Source organism: Corvus brachyrhynchos, unplaced genomic scaffold, assembly GCF_000691975.1.
Source record: "Corvus brachyrhynchos isolate BGI_N302 unplaced genomic scaffold, ASM69197v1 scaffold258, whole genome shotgun sequence".
NCBI lineage: Eukaryota > Metazoa > Chordata > Aves > Passeriformes > Corvidae > Corvus > Corvus brachyrhynchos.
In genome coordinates, this window is record NW_008240122.1 from 1,982,072 (window position 1) to 2,001,947 (window position 19,876).

The 19,876-nt window shown below is 37.4% G+C and overlaps 1 protein-coding gene across 1 annotated transcript in view; it reads left to right on the forward strand.

The window, feature by feature from the left end:
* The window catches only part of MTA3 (metastasis associated 1 family member 3), a 130,558-nt gene that overhangs the window by 72,981 nt on the left and 37,701 nt on the right, over positions 1-19,876 (forward strand). The window contains exons 10-14 of the mRNA XM_017744863.1: positions 3,689-3,747; positions 6,296-6,420; positions 7,320-7,471; positions 7,970-8,192; positions 16,351-16,437. Of these exons, the coding sequence (XP_017600352.1) occupies positions 3,689-3,747; positions 6,296-6,420; positions 7,320-7,471; positions 7,970-8,192; positions 16,351-16,437 (646 nt within the window). The remainder of the gene's footprint in view (positions 1-3,688; positions 3,748-6,295; positions 6,421-7,319; positions 7,472-7,969; positions 8,193-16,350; positions 16,438-19,876) is intronic.

Below are 19,876 nucleotides of genomic sequence, written 5' to 3' on the forward strand. Positions count from 1 at the left end.
CATAGGCTTTATGGTTATCTGTGATTTGAATGCTTTTGTAATGCCTGTGTTTTACTTGTAACTAAATAAACTTACCACATCTTACTCAGACTGTGGCAGTACACTCAGGATTGAATGCTTTAGATGTCTTCTTTCAGGGTCATGTATGTGATCATCAATAACAAAGCTAGTGTAGGCCAAATGCCTAATTTTTATCCTGGTTAACATTTCTGTAATCCTTCCTAAGAAGGGATTAGAACTTCATCATGCCCTTGTTTAGTTTTTGTGGAATGGTAAAAATTAATACAGTTCAGTAAAAAAAGTATCTGTAGGAATTGTTGAAAAAGAACAAGCAGTGATAATGGAATGCATTTCAGGGAGAAAATGCATTCAGTAAGGAAGTGGCAATTTCAGAGTCATTCTCCTCAAAATCTCATGCTCGAGGGCTAGGGGAACTGGTGGGAATGGGAAGATGAAAAAGGTCAATGCACATTCTTGAATTTTAAAATACAGAACCTGAGTTCTAGATTTGGGTGATTTAATATAAAAATTTGCTTTTAATTCTCTTTATTTCTTTGTGTGAATTAGATGTATTGTGTCAGCCATAAGAAAGGTTTCTTTATCATAATTGTTACTAAATGTTGTTCTTGCTAGGTTATAAATATGGTGATTTAATGGCAGTGGAGGTACTGCTACCACCTTGCTTTGAGAACATCTTCCCTTCAAGTCAAAGAGAAGGGAAGATATGTTAAAGTTCTCTGAACTTGTCTAGCAAAATTAATTCAGGCCTTGGGTAATGATTCTTGGTGATATGGCACTTCTCATGACCACTACATTATATATAGCATTTGAGGAAGGCCAGGTTTTGATTGATTGATTCTACTGAATGAAAGGTTGTTTGTGGTGTTCTCCTTAAAAGTCTGATTCAATGCAAAAAAGACTTTACTGAGACTTCATAAGAGGAGAAGAGAGAACATATTAAATGGTAGCTAAATTGCTCTACTGAAACGGTAAATTATATTTGCCTCTCAGTTATTTATTTCCACGGTTGAAAACAGTACTAATTTAGGGAAATATTCATTTCTTGGGATATTTGTAAGTTGATATTCATAGCAAATATCCTTAAACCCCACAAACATTCAGTTTCAATGCTAGTTCATTTAAAGCAATAGACCCCAGGTGAAGTTAGTGTACTTTGACCTCCTCTGCAATGCAGTCTGTAAGACCTGTTTGAAACACTGTTTAAGATGTAAATTTTTTTCCAGGTAAAGCATCAGCTCTCTTTGTTGCATTGCTCTAGGGATTTATTACAAACTGGTGCTTTGTTTCATGTCTAAATATTTTCAGTTTCAGCTTCCAGTTTTTACCAGTTCTGTCTCTAAATTTCAACAGGCAGAGGTTTCATCTTAGAAAATGCAACTATTGGTAGTTTTTTTTCTGCATCCTTTCCTCTCTCTTGGTAGTTAAAAGTTAGTATGTCAGTGTGAATTCAAGCTGTGACATGTTCTGTTGCTTTTAGAGAGCAATGTTAGCCATAGTTTTAAGGTATACAAATATAGCTTATACTGAAATGGTATTGCATGGTTATTTTTTTAGAAGGCAGTGTATCATTCACTTTAGTAAATAAAGGAGGGAAGCAATTGTTAAATTGCATTCCTTACAACCCCCGTGCCAGTACTAAAAGTACACTAAAATTTAATTAATGTGTCTATAGTCACTTCTCACTGACACTGCCATCAGGGCTTAATAAAGCTTCCTACACATGCCTTTACATTCTGACAGTGCTTCAGGGCTACTTTCCTCATTTCTTGCCCCTTTTTGTATTTTCTCTTTTGCTCATGGTAGCTGTGCAGTGAGATTTACTCGATGCTTTTGTAGAACAGAGCCAGTTTGGTTGGAAGCTCTGTGGAATGTGTGTCACCTGTTGACTGGTGGTATCACACGCTTTTTTCAGGCTGAAAACAAATTCTGTGTTGTTGGATATAATATGGAAAGGAAAGAGAGACAGTTGTGGAAAACCTGTGTCCTGCTGTTAAGCAGGGGGAGTTCACCATTGAGAGCTCCTCTGCTGGGGCTGTAAAATGTTCTCAGATTAAAAACTACCAGTTTATGAGGCTTGGAGCATGGTGCTGCTGCTGTTCTTTCTCCTTCCTTTTGTAAAAATTGATCCAAGCAGGCAGAGCAGACAATGTTTGCATTTTTCTATGGGCCTGCTGAAAGCAGAGCAGTGTTGCCAAGCCTGCACTGGGGAAAGATTGCAACTGTACCAGTAGTGTCAATGGGATTCGCTTCTGTAGCTCCAAACATAACTGGGCATCTGTGAACAGCAAAGGACTGTAAGAAAAAAGAAGCCTGTTTTGGAGAAAAACGGAAAAGAACTCGCATATTGCATGGAAATTAATTGATGGTGGCATGGACTGATTATAAGTCTATTTGTTATACATTGCTCCTTAAAGATGCAAATTTATAAGTAGGAGTTTTATAAATGGACAACACAGAGGCAACTTTATGAAGTGGAAAAGAACAACAGTTTACGGCAGGAGGTTTATTTAGACTTCTGGGCCAGTAAAGCTGAATAACCCTGTAACTCACCTCATGACTCAGGCAAGGGACTCTCAGAGCAGTCATCTAATAATAGTTTTCTCAAGGTGGGAAATATTTTCCTGGATTATAAGCCTTGGAAAGGTTGGATGTCAAAAAATAGGAGTATAGCAGAGAGGAGAATTGGCTGGTGTAAGAGAAATGGAGGACTGAATTTTAAGCATCTGATAAAAGAAAGACAGGTAGTACTGATTTATTATTGCTGGATATAAAGGTGTCCCCTCATTTTTTTTCATCCTCTGTAATGAAATTGACCATGTTTCAACTCTTTTTCTCTCTTGTCTTTTTTGGTTTTTTCTCTTAAGTGAGCAGAAGTAATGTTTTGAGTACAGAAATTGCAGAGAAATAATGTTTTCTTCATCTTTTACATACAAATGTTTTGGATAACCTGTAGACATCTGAATGCTGTATTTCTTGTGTCACTGCTGAAAAAACTGTTGTCTTAGTTACTTGCATAATATATGGTAATACCTAAAACTTCTCAACATTACAGAAATGCAAAAGGGTTTGAGTTTGTTGCAAGTATGAAGAAAGCAGCGATTTAGTAAATTCAGACTATCGTGACAATAGTATAGCTGTCCTGTTACCGTGATGTTCCTGAGCCACACTTGTGATGGCATTTAATGCTAGTAGGTGTTTAGTTATTTCTGAGAGTCAGTGGACTTTACTGCTCCTTGTACTGTGTTATAAAATCCCAGCCTCAGGCTGGACAGAGAGCACACAAGAAGTTTTGTTACATGACTGATGTTCCTACACAATTTCATTCATTTAGTTTCTACTTAATTCTGCAATGAGAGGTAGCCACGATGTTGTACATGTTTATATAGATGTAATTCATGTACACCGTAATTGTTATTTTTTCAGTTTTGTTATCATATTTGAGGCCTGTGGGTTTTACTGGGAAGGACAGTATATTATGATTTCAAACTAATAGTAAAAATAGAGAACTTGTTTTTCATGGTTTTCATCTTGAAGATTTCAACACTTGTTTTGGAGGCTCTTGTGAAATCACAAAATAGAAATAATTTAAAGATGGATTGTTTGCAGTTTTACAAAATCTCATGCCTTAATATAATAAAATATTTTAATGTGTTTAATTTTCAACTAGAAACGTCTGAAAGCGGCTGAAGCAGAAAGTAAATTGAAGCAAGTATACATCCCCACCTAGTGAGTATAACAACAAAGTCATTTTTTTGAGTCATATACAGGTAAAACTGAAACAGTAACATGCAATTACATGCATGATGTTTTCCTAGTCATCTTTTTAATGGTTATTTCACAGGATTTGTTATATGCAGAGATATAACTGGAAAATGCTAGAAACTCTTAAGTGAAACCTTCATGCTTAACTGATCCCTTTGTCTTTGACCTGCAATCTTTTTGTCTGGAATGAGAAGTTTTACAAAAGCTGATCAGGTGCTACGTGTTGACTGTTCACATGCAAGAAGAGCCTTATCATTTAAAAAGTAGTTTTTCCAAAATAATCTCTTCCAAATCCCTGTAGCACAACACTTCATATTTGTGTAAATGCAATATTTCAAAACAGAAGCAGTTCTTAATTTAGTTACATAAAATAAGATAATTTCCCATTACAGTTTTATCTGGCTGATAATATCTGTTCTTCATCTAGGGACAAGAGAGGTTCTGGCTGTAAATTAAAGACAGCACACAGCCCCAGATCTTCTATCTTTGACCAAGTCCTATTAATGCAACCTTGTGTATTTCTGAGGGTTTGTGATCTGTATTTTCTTTAGATTTAAACTCAATGCTATATCTGCTTCTGTTAACATGTGGTTTGCAGAAAAAAAAGATAAAATCCCTCCTTCATATTCATAATTTCCTCAATATTATGACAAGAGAAAGGATTACAAATCACTTTTTTCTAAGCTTTCTGTGGGTATATTCAGTTTACATATATATGGACTTCCCATTGTCATGAGTGTTTGTATAACAGAAGAATGTAATACCAAAGGAAGTACTTTGCAAAGATTTTTGATGACTTGTATAAATTACATACAATAGAATTTCATTTCCATATTTCATCCTGACTTTTCTCTCTTAAACCGCTGTAACAATGAAAGCAGCAGACTGTTAAATTAATTATTTTAATCTTACCTCTGAACAAATTTTGCGAGTTTTGAAGCTCACATCTCTAATAATGTTTAAAAAAAAGCTAAAAACTCTAGGATGAGGTTTCCCTAACCTTCTCAGAGAAGTGGCTGCTTTAGGAAAACCATAAGGTGCTCAGTCTTTACATTATGCTTTTTCAATTAATTTCCTTGGTCCATGTGGACAATTTTAGATTTTCAATATGTTCTCAGTAGGGACCAGCTGTATTGGATGACAAATGTGTTTCAAAATGTGGGATTTTTTGCATTTTTATCTTACTGCCTGTCTTTTGCTTCCATTTCAAGACAAAATCCCTAGTCAATAGTAAGGGGATGGTAGGACTTCTCAAGTCTTTGATACCTGTCCAATCTGGGGTGGTCATGGGGAAGTGGATTGCTAAATGCTGTGCTTCAAGACTAATTGACTGAGTTTGAAATCTGAGTAGAATTGATTCTCAGAGCTGAGTACCTTTTTGAAGTTGATCATTAGGTATTTCCTTTAAATGCAAGGTTCTGTCCTTAATACCAGAGAGTGCCTTTTAATTAATGGCTTTTCTGGAAGGTAACTAAACAACATATCATAATGTGGAAGACCTAATTGTCTCTCAGTCTCTCCTCTTGTACCTTGGGCCCAAGATAAAGAATACATGGAAATTGTAAAATTGTCTCTTGCTGGATATAGTGAAAAAGGAAAAGACAGGAGAAAGGCTTGTTGGCACTTGAAATAGAGACTTGAAACAGCAAAGGTTTCTTCAACTCTCATTTTAACTTTTCTTCAATGTATTTTATGCTACCTAAAGTAACAAATAATCATCTTAGGAATAAATGCATCCAGCCTTGCATTGTATTGAGGGTAATTAAGGCTTACAAAGTTGAAACTCTGGAAATAATGCACTTAACCTAATGAGGAGTACATTAATGCTCTCTGAATTAATTGACCTGTAAAGTCCTACTTCACTGAAGTATCAGTAGTTGCAATAATCACAAGAATGATATAGTATAATAATATTAAAAAAGCCAAACAGAAATATCCAAAAACAGTTATTCAGCCTTCTCAGAGAGGAAGTAGTTTAGAAGAGAACCTAGACAGAACAACCTGATATTATAAGGGTGAGTTTTGCCAGGGTTATATGACATTTGCATTACTGTAGTTGGTGGGAAGGTGTGTACGTTTTCAGACAGGAGACTGTTTGACCCTTTCCTAGGGTGAACAACCTTGTAGTATTACAGGCACTGTTACTACTCTTACTTGTTATACTTCACCCAAAGTCCAGCCTCGACTTGTAAACTTCTTAAATTCTGTGCTGTGTCAGATTTTTGTTAATGATTTGACCCTGAGACTTGGTCTTTTATGAGCTTGCCAAGTAGCTTAGACCATGTGAGCACACTAAAGAGCTGTAAATTGGAGTATCACAGCAGCGCTTTACATAGCAATTCTCTTACAGTGCTGAAAATAATAGAGTACAAAAATTAGTCTTGTTGTTTAGAGAAGATTTTATAGATATTGTCAGCACACATCAGCATTCCAGAATTAGATTTTTTGTGTTCATGTTTACCAATTAGTAAAACCACTTTTTTTTCAACTTTTGTTTTAAATTTATTTAAAGCAATAAACCAAATCCCAATCAAATATCCAGCAATAATGGGAAACCTGCTGCAGTCAATGGAGCAATGGGAGCCTCTTACCAGGCACAAGCCACAGTAATAGGTCGGGCTTGTGAAAGCTGCTATAGTAAGTAAATATATATTTTTTTTAATGACTGAAGAGTTTAGGTTAATCTTAATATGTGGTGTTTTAAAAAAAAAAGGTGTATGTACTTTTGTTTGCATGTGATAGAGGATAATTTGCAATACTTTTGTCGCAGAAATAACTTTAAAGTTAGAGCTGCCTTCAGTATATTAATTAAAGCATTCAGATTACTTTGTAATTTATTTTCTAGCAATTTATAAAGTACAGAAAGTTTAAGGAGTATAATATGATGGCATTGATATATTATTCCTTCAGAATAATTGATATATCATTGATATATTTGCCTTCAGAATGCTAAATTCAAATTTGTTTTTGCTTTTCCTTTAAGGCTGCAGGGTTTTTGAGCTGGTTTTTTTTTTGTTTGAATGATTTTGGGGTGTTTTTCCTCCCCTCTGTTGTTGTTGGGGAACAGGGGGAGGGCTGTGGTTTCTTTCTAGTATTTTGTGTGTTTCTGATAATTTTTATTGGATTTCTTGAAATAGCAGCCCTCAACAGAGGTTATATGAGAGTAGATATAAAATCCAATTTAATAAGCCTGTCTTCCAGTGTGAGATTAGAAATAGTGTTGGGTTTGTTTTTTTTTTCTGGTAGTCCTCTGGAAGAAAATCTCTTCCTGACAATACAAAGTCCCTGGTTTGAAATTTATTATAAAAGCACTTTCAAAATTTCCATTTGGAGTTGACTGCTGTGGTACTTTTGTAAAAAAAATAAAGCAACTAACAATTCAAGTTCTTACTGTCTGTGTCAAATATATTAAATATTTATCCATACAATGCTCTGATACTGCCATATATTATGGGCATATATAGCACACAGCATTTGGATTTACTGTAGTGAATGTAGCCTGCACCAGTTCACCTGTGTTGTTTTCTCCTCCTTAGCTCCACAGTCTCACCAATGGTATTCTTGGGGCCCTCCCAATATGCAATGTAGGTTGTGTGCATCTTGCTGGATTTATTGGAAGAAATATGGTGGCCTGAAAATGCCCACACAGACAGATGAAGATAAACTGTCTTCCAGCCAACCTACAGAGGTAGGATTGTGCAGATAAACTTTTCAAAAAGAAAACATGGTGCTTTCACAAGACTGCTGTGATTTGATTGTTTAATGGAATGGGGTTTTATGTATGTGTTCAACTTTAGTATTACAAAACTCAGTTTATTAATCCTTTTCCTGTGTTAAGTAGAACTGTACAGTGCTCAGGCCTTGCCATATCTTTATTTGACTACATCCTGGATAAACAAACATGCACTTCCTGCATTTTTGGTGTACAAAAGTAATTTTGTCAGTCAAATGGCGTGTTATCTGTGAAATGTTAAATTGACTATAAAATATCTCATTTAGAATAGCATTATAGATCCATTCTCAACAGAGTTCTCTGCTCTGTGGCTTAGAGCTTCCTGCACAGGCCTGGTTTTTGTCTAGCACTCAGACATCCCGTTTGACTGTTCTTGCCGGCGTGTCCAACTTGGGGCAGTTTGGGTGCTGTGCGCGAGGCGTGTGCGTTACCTCTTGCTGCTCCTCTCCGCAGGAACCGCACGTGCGGACTCACCTGTCCCGGCAGGCCACGCAGGGCACCCCGGTCCGGAACACTGGCAGCCCAAAGTCGGCGGTGAAAACACGGCAGGCTTTCTTTCTCCACACCACGTGTTGGACAAAACTGGCCCGTCAGGTCTGCAAAAATACCCTCCGGCTGCGGCAGGCAGCACGACGTCCCTTTGTCCCTATTAACTGTGCTGCCATTAAGGCAGAATGTAAGATGTTTTTTTAATTCTTAGTTCTGTGTGCTGTGCTTCCCACCCATTTTTGTCTTTTAATTTTATTTTCTTTTTCAATAAACATTTCTTGTCTATACGCTTTTGCTTTTCATTTTTTTTTTCATTTGTCCAGCATATCACCGACACACTGGATAAAGTCTGGTTGCCTTGAACAGATCTTAGGCTGTGGAAACATTTCAAATTTATTAAAAAGGGGATAAATATTACCTCATTTACTTTCAAAAATTGACAGTAACAAAAATGGGGGGCAGGAAGGGAAAATCAACGCCATGACATATATGCCTCCTCCCAGGCAGCACAAAAGAAGTGTGCTTTTATGTTGTTATTTTTATTCTTTTGCTGAGCAGAACCTATAGATCTGTACATGTTGTACTTTTTTTTCAGTGGGGTTGTTCAAAGAATCAGGAGCTGGGGCTTCATAATAATTTAAATGTGGTGTGCAATGCAGTCCTTTGTCACTGTGACAATCCGATGGTGGTGATAGCCATGTTTATTATTACATCATAGATGCATCATTTTGGTTTTGTCTGTTCCAGTTTTAAATTTTAGTTCTAAATAAAATTCTGTATTATGCTTGTTCTTTTTATAGCCAAAATATAAAGATCTGATGAATTTCCAGTAGTATGACACAAAGCTATGGGTTTTTGTAGATAGCAATAGTAAGTCTCTTCACCTGCCTATGTGTGTAAGTTCTGCTGCAAAGTCACTGAATATTTCAACAGCGTTTTTATCTGCACCAAGCACATTGTTTTACTGTTCACACTGTCTGGTTATTTTTCCCATTCTTCCACAGATACAGTTCTTGGAGCAGATGCTTGGTATTCCAGGATGAGCCATGCTGGCTCATTGTACTGTCAATTGTATTAGAATTGAAGAGAACTTTTAAGATTATTAGATGCGGGATTTATAACCATGTTCACTAGGCTAACACGAAATGTTTTCCCAGCATACTTATCTGGGATGCAGATGATGTCTGTGTTGTTTATGAGAAATTTACTCCATGGAGGCTTAAAATCTGATTTTGGGTAATTATTTTCCCTTTATGTACTTTAAGACCAGCCATTACGCATATGCAAACTCTTCACCTACTTCTGCAGTCCTCCAAAACTTCCTGAATATTTCTGTTCATTGCCCTTGTCTATTTTTTTAGTTGCTCTTTTGGCCATTTTCTTTCTTCTTTTAAATCTATGCATGTCAGGAGCAACTTTTCAAATTTCAGGAAACCATGTGTCCACTGTGTGAATAAAATGAGTTGTTCTTCATGGAAGAAATGTGTCTAAAGCTGGATTAGGAATATATTTTTCATCCTCAATCCAAAATAAAAATTACTTTCTGAGAGAAAGGTATTGTACCTTTAAATTTATGTTTCTGCTGAATCATGGAGGAAAATTTAGAAGTTCACTTGAACCTTATGTCTTTTTATCCATATCCCTATTTCTTGTCAGTCGCTGAAGTAAAAAAATTTCAAAATATGAAACTTTTGTTTAAGGAAAAGAAAAAACGGAAGAAAAAAGTTTCATCAAGCTGTTAATCATCATACTAGAACACGTGTTCAGTGTTAAGAGAGAGGACTGAAAAGGTGAGCTTTTCATGTGACTTTTGTCTTTGCTTCTTTGAGTGGAAAAGTTCTGCATCAGATTAACGGCAAGAGTAGAAAGACTTTTTTTTTTTGTCTTCCCTGTAGTCTCTTTCTTTCATTATTCTTTTTGCTTAAAGCAAATTTCGGACCTTGCGATTTTGCCTCTTTGAATTCTGATGCTTCCTGATTAGACCTAACATAGGTTGAAGAAAAAAGGTCACAATTGTTAATGGTTTTTGAACACAACATTAAAATAATGTTCTGATGGTGGAAACCAAATTATACCTCAACTAATTTAACTCATGTTTCTCTGTACACAAACACATATCCACAATCCATGTTCTGTTTCTGGCAATCTCTCTTTCTGTGGAATCATTACAGTGCTCTTACCTGCATTGTCATTGTCATATTCTTGCTCTAGTAAAGCCAAAAAAAGTAAGTAAAGAAGAAAAATGTTTTTTAGTTTTATTCCTGTACTAACATCTGGTGACCTGTTCTCAGTGCACTCTGTAAATTTTAATGTTATAACTACATAGTCTCTCTTTTCCTGAGAATACCCTGAATCCTCTTCTAAGGTTATCTTGAAGCAAATAATTTTCAGATTTTCAAAGAAGATACTTAATTAGCAGTAATGATTTCCTATGCTGGATCCAGTGTAATTACAGTACTGAATGAATATCTTTGTTGGTGTTAGAAATGTTACAGTTATGCTTAGCTAATAACCTGGCCACAGTATCAGGTCACCCATGATGTGATGTGGCATAAGATGGTTACAATGCCCAAGAACTGATTTGGAATTTGTTTTCCATGTTGGTGTGCTGAAACTTGAATCTAAGGGCTGCTTGGATGCTTTGTCAGACTCACCTGACTCTGTGTGTGCCAAACCAGTTCTTGAAAATGTAACTGCATTTCCCAGCTATATTGCATTGGGCACCATAACAACACTCAGAAACCATAAAACCTGGAGACAGGAGGTTTGGTAGGAGGGCACTTATCCCAGCTGCATACCAGGTTTTATGCTCGCTTAGTCTTGTGCAATTTGTTGAAGTGCCAGGTTGTAAATGAAACTGATTCCCAAATCTGAGAGAGACTGTCTGAACAAGCCTGTCAGAGCTCACTCATAAGATAAATTGGTTTTTCATTCCACCTGTGTACCTGAATGCATCTGCAGGTACTTCAGTTGTCTTGGAGGAGCACGGATACCTCTGAGAATGGTTACCTAAGGCCCAAGCATCTTTTGGGTGAAACAAGGTTTCGACAGAGCATTTTCTATTACTGTACTTCCACCCACATCCTCTCCCTCAGCCCATTATATCCACTGGCCGAAAACGAGCTCCTGTTCTGTGTTCTTTATTCCTTCAGATAGTGCAGAGGATTAGATTTTGCTCATTAATGAAGCCTGTAGCATGACCCCTGCTCAGATGCTAGCAGGAGGTAATAGAGATGATGCATTTACATCCCAGTTCAATCTCGGGATGGCCACGGGGAGGTTGAGAAGGCAAAGCACCTCCTGCTAGGAGCGCAGCCCATCATGGAAAGCTCAAACTTTGTTCTGCCTGAACTTAATAGACTCACTGTGGTTGGTGACAATAAACTTATCTGATGGCTTTTCAGGAATAATTAGAATTGGTGAACTGCTTTGGTAAGATGAAATTCTCATGGTCTAAATCTCATGCACTACCTCCTTTTTAGTTTGAATATATTGCATGGTTTTTTAGAAAGTTAAGCAAAACCATCCTGTCTGGGGAAGGTCTCTTAATGAGAGAAAAGCAAAGTGAGCATTCTTCTCAGCAGTCACTGATAAGATCAGATCTGTTTGCAGCTCACAGGCAGGTTGATAAATGCCTGGCAGTGAGCCATGTGTCTGTAAACATTATTGCTTCAGCACAGGGAGACTTTTGAGGGATTTTTTTTTTTTTCCATTGCTTGGATATAGCTTTATCAATATACCTATATGTATTAATTATAGTAATTTAAATCTGGATAACTACACGCTGTCTGTGTAGACATGATTGTCAAAATGTTTTCAGTGCATGGTAATATATTATCTGTACAATATACATATAGTTATCTGGAAATGGGTACTGATCATGATGAAAACTTATCATACATTTAAATCCTCAGATTTATTAACAAATGTGGTACACAGTACGTACTAGTGATCTAGTTTGATGAAACAAAGACAAGTGAAAATAGCAGAACATGCAAAATGTTACTGATTTCTCTTTGTAAGCATAGTTTGTATTTTACTGACATAGAACTACCCATTCATCTGAATTTAGTAACATTAATGGGTGTTAGTTCACAAACTATGTTTTGCATCCTTGATTTGATAGCTATGGAAGAGCTTTTATTTGTATCTAGGATGAAAATATTTTCTCTGTTGTTATATTTGAATACAATTTGTGCCAGATTTTAATAGCCAGCAAAATAATTGACAGCATACTATTTTTTTTCCAAAGTTTTTAAGAAGGATATGATTCAGGGAATACATAGAGCACGTACATGCATTAGATAATCTGCATTTTGACAGAGATATGATGGAATGTCAAAGAGAAATAACTTGCTAATGAGAGTCTCTATAAGCTTAAGAGACCTACAAATTAGTTTTTTATAAAAGGAAATAATTAGAAAATACTTTCATATCTAAAAGCACAGCCTCATTTGTTATCATCTTCTTCTTGGCATTACTGATTTCATTCACCTCTGTAATACCGACATCAGTCATCATGCTTGGCATATTTACAGCCTCATAAAAAATGTGTTTCACACTCTGGTTTGTAATGTAATTTCCTAGAATTTTTCTAGTTGTGCTGTATTCTCTGTAGGGTTATGGTGCCCCAAATTATGTGCACTTCAGGATACAGATTTCCCATAATTTTAGAAAGTCACATGTTTTCTATTTTCCTGTCATCGTAATTTCTAGTATTCTGATTTTGATTTCTTTTTAGTATTGTCTAGATATTTTTAGAAAGCTGTTGACACTGACTCCATGAATACTCTTCTGCTTGGTGTAGAAGCCATCATTATAGCCATATATTACAGTTATTTGACCCCTTCGGAATTCATTTATATGCATTGCTTGATACTGCTGCTATCCTTTGCTATCAGTTTTAGCTTTGATTATGCTCAGAAAGTTGTTATCAGGAAATTTTAACTCTCTAATCACCTCTTTTCCTGCCCTTTTATATGTTGAACAGAACAGATCATTTGGGATTACACAGGCAATTAATTTTAATTAGGTGCTAATTCCTGAAAAAGCCTCTTTTGCCCTATAACAGCTGGACAGCAGAGATCTTTGGTGACACACTTTGGTAAAAGTTCACTGAAATGCCAGGTTGGATGCCAGATCAGCTGCATGTGGACATGTCATTTTCCCCTCAGAGGGTCTGGCAGACCTATGAAACTGGCAGTTACTGGTTTATAGGACATGTAAGTAGGAAGGGGGACCCTGGAAGTCTCTAATCCCACCTCATGCATAAGGTTCATGTGCTCACGGGCCTTTTGTCCAGATGAGCTTTTTGATCACCAAGGGTAGAGGCTGCACGACTTCTCTGGGTACCTGCTCCAGTGTTTGATCAACCTCAGAGTAAATAATCTTATCCTTAAATCTAACAGTTTCCTGTCTCCTGGCCTGACTGTTGCCACAGACAGGAAGAGTGTGTTGTCCTGTCCCTGTGTTCCTCTGAGAAGTGTCTGGCTCAGTTGTCTCTGTGCTCTGCTACTGGGAGGCTGCAGGTGGCAACCAGGTGTCCCCTTGTCCTTCTCGTCTCAAGGCTGCCCAGACCCAGTTTCCCCAGTGCCTGTGTGTCCTGAACTCAAACACCCAACCAGCTTGGTGAGTCTCCCTCAGCCATGCCCCAGCGTGCCTGTATCTGTTCCGTGGTGGGGATCCCAGAGCTGAACAGGGGGTCTGGCTGTTGTACTCCCATGGACTGAGGGGAGAGGTGAGCTCCCTCCCCCGCCGTGCCGGGCGCGCGTGCGGCTCAGAACGCCATCATCATCCTTGCTGCAAGGACACACCGCTGAGTAACGAGAACACATCCAACTTGTTTTCCCTTCCAAGGTCTTTGTTGGCTCCCCTGATGTTTCCAAATTTAACTGCGTGCCTCTATTAATAATGCAACCTTTTGCCACTCTGCAGACCTACTTACTGATGAATGTTATCACATTTGCCCTGTTTTCGTTCCCTTGAACCAAGACCATTTAAGCATTCATTAAATACCAGCAGCATGTCTGCTCAGCAGTTTGGATGAATTCCACCTGGTCCTGGTAACTTGGTTTTACTCCTTAACCAGTTTGTTTTGAAATATTTCCTATGGACACTTTAATGTGACTCAGTTCTCATACTTTCCTCATAAAAGTATTTTGGAAGTGAGCTTCTTGAAGTGCTTCTGCAATGAACACTTGCAAAGAATCCATTTTGCTTTTCTGCTGTGCCTTGATCTTTCTTGTGTGTTTGCCTCACACCTTCGTAATCTATTGCTACAGACACCAGCACACTTTCTGCTTTTGCTATATTTGAAAATATACTAAAAAATATAAGATTCCCTCCTGTTATAAATGTAGGTTTTTTTCTCATAGCTTCTGCTATTTCACTGATCTTACTAAGATTTTTATTGTTCATATAAAAGCTCATATTTGATTTTAGGACTTGCTTTAAATTTTGGGAATTTTGATAACTTCCCACCCAAATTTTATTCTCTGGTTTTACACTAGAGAATGATGCACAATCCAACTTCTGTGTTTTTCTCTGTGTTCTGCATAAAGATCATAAACTTTATTATACTTTTTATGGTAGCACCTTATTGTGGATCAAAGTTTGCTGCTGTTAAACATACTTTACTGTTTCAGCAGATAGGTGTGCTTTGGAATACTCACCTTTGGTGAGCATGCTTTATCTCAAGCATGGAAATTGTGCTTTCCTTGCAGTATGTATCCCCAGGCAGCATATTAATACTCCATGATTCAATATATTTTTTACAGTGAAGACACATAGATGGAAAATTTTCTTGCTAATTACTTCTTAGGTGATGCTTTGCTGTTCTCAGAGTAACTGTAAAATACTGTATAGCCTCTGCTTGTCTTACTGAGGGAGTCAGTGGAGACACATCATTCTGCTCCACCACTTAAAATATTTCAGGAATATTAAAAATATTCCAGGCAGCAGGTTTGTGCATTTTTTTTTTTCCCCCTGAACACAGTATATTTTGTGATTAAGAAAAAATAATTAAGTACTTCATGTACTCAGCATTAAGGCTCTGGTACCTTTGAAACCCATTGGTATTTCTAGAATTTCAGGTAGATTCCTTAATTTATTAAAGTAAGTTGTGCTTTGTCTGCTGCACTGAAAACATTTGAACATCTGAACTACATATTCCAGTCACTTGTGATTTTTGCACAGATCTAGATTAGAATAGGTAAAGCGATTGTAAATTGTTCTATACGGTGTCTTATCCTCTTCGTGTTACCATTTACTCTGTCTCGTGCTGGAATGAAGCAAACAGGAAGAGTTTGGTGAAACACAGGGTGGAGTTGCAATTATAATCTCTTTATAATGTGTCCCTCCTGTAAACCTTGTTAGAAAATGCAGATCTACATGTGCAAAGGAAGGAATACTTATAGGTAGGTATTTGTGGGGACTAATTCCATGTGAGAGAACTCTTGATCTGTACAATCACGGTATGAATGCAATTTTGTCCACAACAAAATACCCATGTTCTAGGGATACTGGAACCTCTATATGAGGATTTTTAGGGGCTCATGGAAGACAGATAACCCAGTCATTCTGAATAATTTAAAAATAAAAATTATATTTCCAGTAGTCTTGAAATTATTTACTGAAACCTAGTGTCTTGTGAATTTTTACCTTAAGTTGATTGACTTCAATGTCTAACCATGAACCTCTTTATGTTAACACTTTGTGTTTGGGACATGTGGATGGAATCTCTGCTTGTGTGTTCACAGTAGCAGCAGGAAATTTAAGGCAGTTGCTGCACTGCTAGTTTTCATGTACTTAGCAGAAAGTTACAATCTTTGAGACCTTTGAGCTCTGTAGTACTTGGTTACAACTGACCATTTTGTTCAAAAGTTTACCGTGAAGAGTTGCATGACAAAAATCAGTAGTCCAGCTTTAAATCCTTACCATTTAGAGACAGAGAAGCTTGTAGAAAATAAGAAAGAATTCAATGTAAATTATTTTTAATAGCACAAACTGCATTTCTTTTAGTGCTCATGTTTTCATCTGTGTTTCATTTGCCTGGCTGACTATCTCCAGAACGACTTTGTAAGCAAAAAGTACCATCAAACTGGTTTTAAATCTTACATTAACTTAAAAAAAAAAATCGTAACATCACTTGCATGAATGGGGACATGTCCTGCCTTTAAATATCCATGATTAGAAGTATTGATGAAAAAAAGGAGAATCTAAAAGGTGGGCTAAAAGAAAAAAAGAAAATTGTGTTAAAAATGCAAGTCAGAAACTGGTTGCTGTGTCCTAAATCTGTTTGTAACGGTAAAATATTTAAACTGAGTTTTATTCTTTAAAATTCTCAGATGCAGATCGACATTGTGAACTTGCTGGGAACCCTCTGAAGATAAAAAGCACCAGAAAACCACTGTCATGTATCATTGGGTATTTAGGTGCGTATCTGCCTCCAGAGAGTAACAACAAAACCCAAATGAACATTCAGTGTGTACTGAAGCTTCATAATCTGGTATGCACAGAGAGATTTATGCTTTTAGTAACACGACAAAACTCTGAAGTTAATAAATTAATAATAATGGTGGTCCACTACCAGTTGCAAAACTGCAACTTGCAGGATACAGGCAGAAGTCCTGATACCAGTTTAATGTGTCAGAGTGAAACTTCATGCAATTTAGAATCTGAAAAATTGTCTGCCTGTCTAAATAAAAAGAGTAACTGCTCAAAGGAGAGATAGTATGCTCAGGGCTGCTCTACTGTGCCCTTTGAATCCATTTGCAGTACTACTTTTTACTTAAAAGAAGGGGACCTCAGCCACACTAAGACACAGACCTTGTAATGTGATGACCTAAGTTAAAAAGGTGCAGTGAAATGTAGACTGAGGTCACAGCCAAGAGGACATTGAACCCATAAGTTAATGGGGAGAGGAAAAATTCTAGTAATAGTGATTCCTTGCAAGGAACCATCACTGACTATTAAATATTTGTACAGTCATATAAGAATTGTGGTAACCCAGAGGTTGTTAATCCTCAAATGAATATAGAAATCAATCCATTGATCAGAGAAGCAGTGAATAATTCTGCTGTGTATTAATCCTGTTCTACAGAAGTGAAGCTGAGTGTAGAGCTCAGTCTAGATGTTTTGCTCATAATTTCAATCACCAGGAGGTTTTTTTGTACTAGATCAAAGTAAACAGTAAGTCTCTTGCCTTACTGAAATAGAAATCAGCTATTAATGTAGTTACAACTGTTCTTCCAGAACACCAATTTTGTCAAAATACTACAAGAATGTGGGTAAGAAGGAATTAATGACAGTGTGTTGAAAGGACTACTTCGGTTGACTTGTGGTTGTAAGGGGGGAAGCTGGACGGGGGATGGTTCATCCAGCTGACCTGTCTGTGCATCTAAAGAGGAAATGGTAACATGGACAAACTTAGAAGGCGCCACATGTTTTTAGTACCGTGTTATGTAGTCTTTGAGGAGTTGTCTTGATCCCTCTGGGAGTCTAAGTCTGTAGGTTTAATGGGAGTAAATGGATGAACAGTGTCAAACAGCATTTTGTGTACTTACATGAAGGTCTGGTAGAAGATTAACAGTGCTAAAATATGCCAGCTATCTGTGGAGTCTGCTTAGTATTTGACTGTATGGGAAGTAAAGGTATCTCACTGCAGCTGAGGAAAATAATGTGTGTTATGGGGATATGAAGTTTTGCAGTTGAATACATGCATCTGAACTAGCTTTAAAGGGATGGCTAGAACATGGCTTTTTGTTTGCCATGTGGCTTGGTGGGATTTTTTTAGTTTAGTTTGTTTGTGATCTTTTTTGTTTATTTGCATGTTTTGGTAAATAAGTAAATCTTGCATTTTTTTCCTCATAAAAATTAGTATTAAATATCATGTCATAGCTTGTATAGGAGGCATTTGTTTTCTTTTTAAGATTCATGTTGTGCTGTTCTCACAGATATTTATTGGCATATGATTAACAGTGTGTCTCAGGGCACTACTGTTTTCAACCTTTCTGGTAAGGCAGAGAGGATTTCAGTCCCCTGCACATCCTGGGTTGTCCCTTCCCTTTATCCCTGCTCTGCATCTGGGCTGCAGGTTCCACAGGTGAGGTAGGCATTAAAATTAGTCCCTGTCCTCTCAAGAGCTGGGGCTAATCCCCTGTAATCTCCTCAGTCATCACTCTGCTCCCTACAACAAAGCCCCTAAAGTGAACCCCTGGCTAATTAAATGTCCTGTATTACCTCCTAGTTATAAGGAAAACGGGCTAACACCTCCAGCTGGGATACCTGTTGAGGAGATGAGGTGAGAGGAAGGTGCAGCTGCCTAAGTCTCTCCAGAATCCAAGATGTTTATTGAGGTGACTCAGTAGAAGACTTCAGCTTCTCTTTGTTTACTTTGGGTTTGGTTTTTTTTTTCACCCTACTGACAGAGCAGAAATGGGGAAGTTTTTAGCCTTGTTGTTGTTATTCACTTTTTTGAGGCTGCGATCTGGTCCTATAAAATGGTTTCCTAATATGTTACTGAAACATTGTTTCTTACTCCTATTTTATTTTTATTTCAGAATGTGGCTCACTGGTTATTTGTTACACGTGTAATGGGATAATTTGAATGCTATAATCAGTTTTTTGAGTTAGCACACGGTGCAGGTGGCTAGAATATTTTCAGTGAAGTGCTAGGCAATAGATCAAGGATAAGAGCAGCAGGCATTAAAAGATTTTAATTACCATTATTCCATAATACAATAATATGAAGGGATAATAGGCAAAACCCCTGAAATACCTCATTTCTCTGCTCAGGTATGATGAGGCAGCTGGTTAGTAAGTGCTGATCTAAAGCATGAAAATATTTGAAGCAATTCTATATGTATAGGAGGAGTGAAATAAGATGTAAGGGCCCCTACAGGAAGGACTCAGTCCTTTGGGAAGTTGTCCTGGCTGTTTAATTGAGTTCCTTTATAGAACTTAACTGTAGAGCTTGGTCTTGCTACCTTCCTCTACTGCAGAAAGAGAAAAGACTGACTTTGTGGTAAACTAATGGAGGATTAGTGACTTCAGAACTGAAGACAAGTTGAAGGAAGGAAATGCTTCCTTCCTCAACTGTTTGCTTGCCCTGGAAATATAAAATTGGCTCTCCTATAAGTTGTAGATGAAAGGAGATGGAGTTCTCATATGTTAATGCAACTGCTGGGATTATTGTGGTTGCTGCTGGAGCTCTTTGGCAAATAAAATAGTATTTTAGTGTTGTTAGCCCTGGAAATCTACCATTTCCTTCAGAAAACTGGAAAAGATTGCTAAATGAACACTTTAGAATGCAATTTCCAATTACCTTCAGCAAACTGCACAAGTGTTTCTATTTCAGTTTAAAGTTTTACCTTAGCAATTAGTGTTGTTCGTAACATTAAGCATGCCTCAGTTCCCATTTTAGTAAAAAAGCAAAATACAAGATGCTTGTTCCCTACAGCAAGAAAAATGGGACATGTCATGAAATCTTTTCTGTATGCAAAGCAGATGAATACTGCAGTGAATGGCAGTAAAAAGCTCTCATCTAATTAAGTGGTGGGAAATTAGGTGACATCAAATCGACAGGTCTGCCCTGAAGTGGCTGGTTACCTTTACCTTTCCTCTGTGCTGTTCTAAACCTTGCCTGTGCATTTCTCTGCTCTGCTGTTTCTTACCTGGCCTTCTCAAAGCTTCTTGTGGGAGGATGTCCATGCTTGGAGAGTGTGGTTGCACGCCCCAACCAAACCAGTGGTGAACAATTAAGCAAAGTCTTTCCCAGTGTGAAAATTGCTGGCATTGTCTCCTCCTGGCACTCTGTTCCAGTACAGCCTGGCCAAGGCCATGAGACCAAGAGCTCCAGGCAGGGTAGGCAAG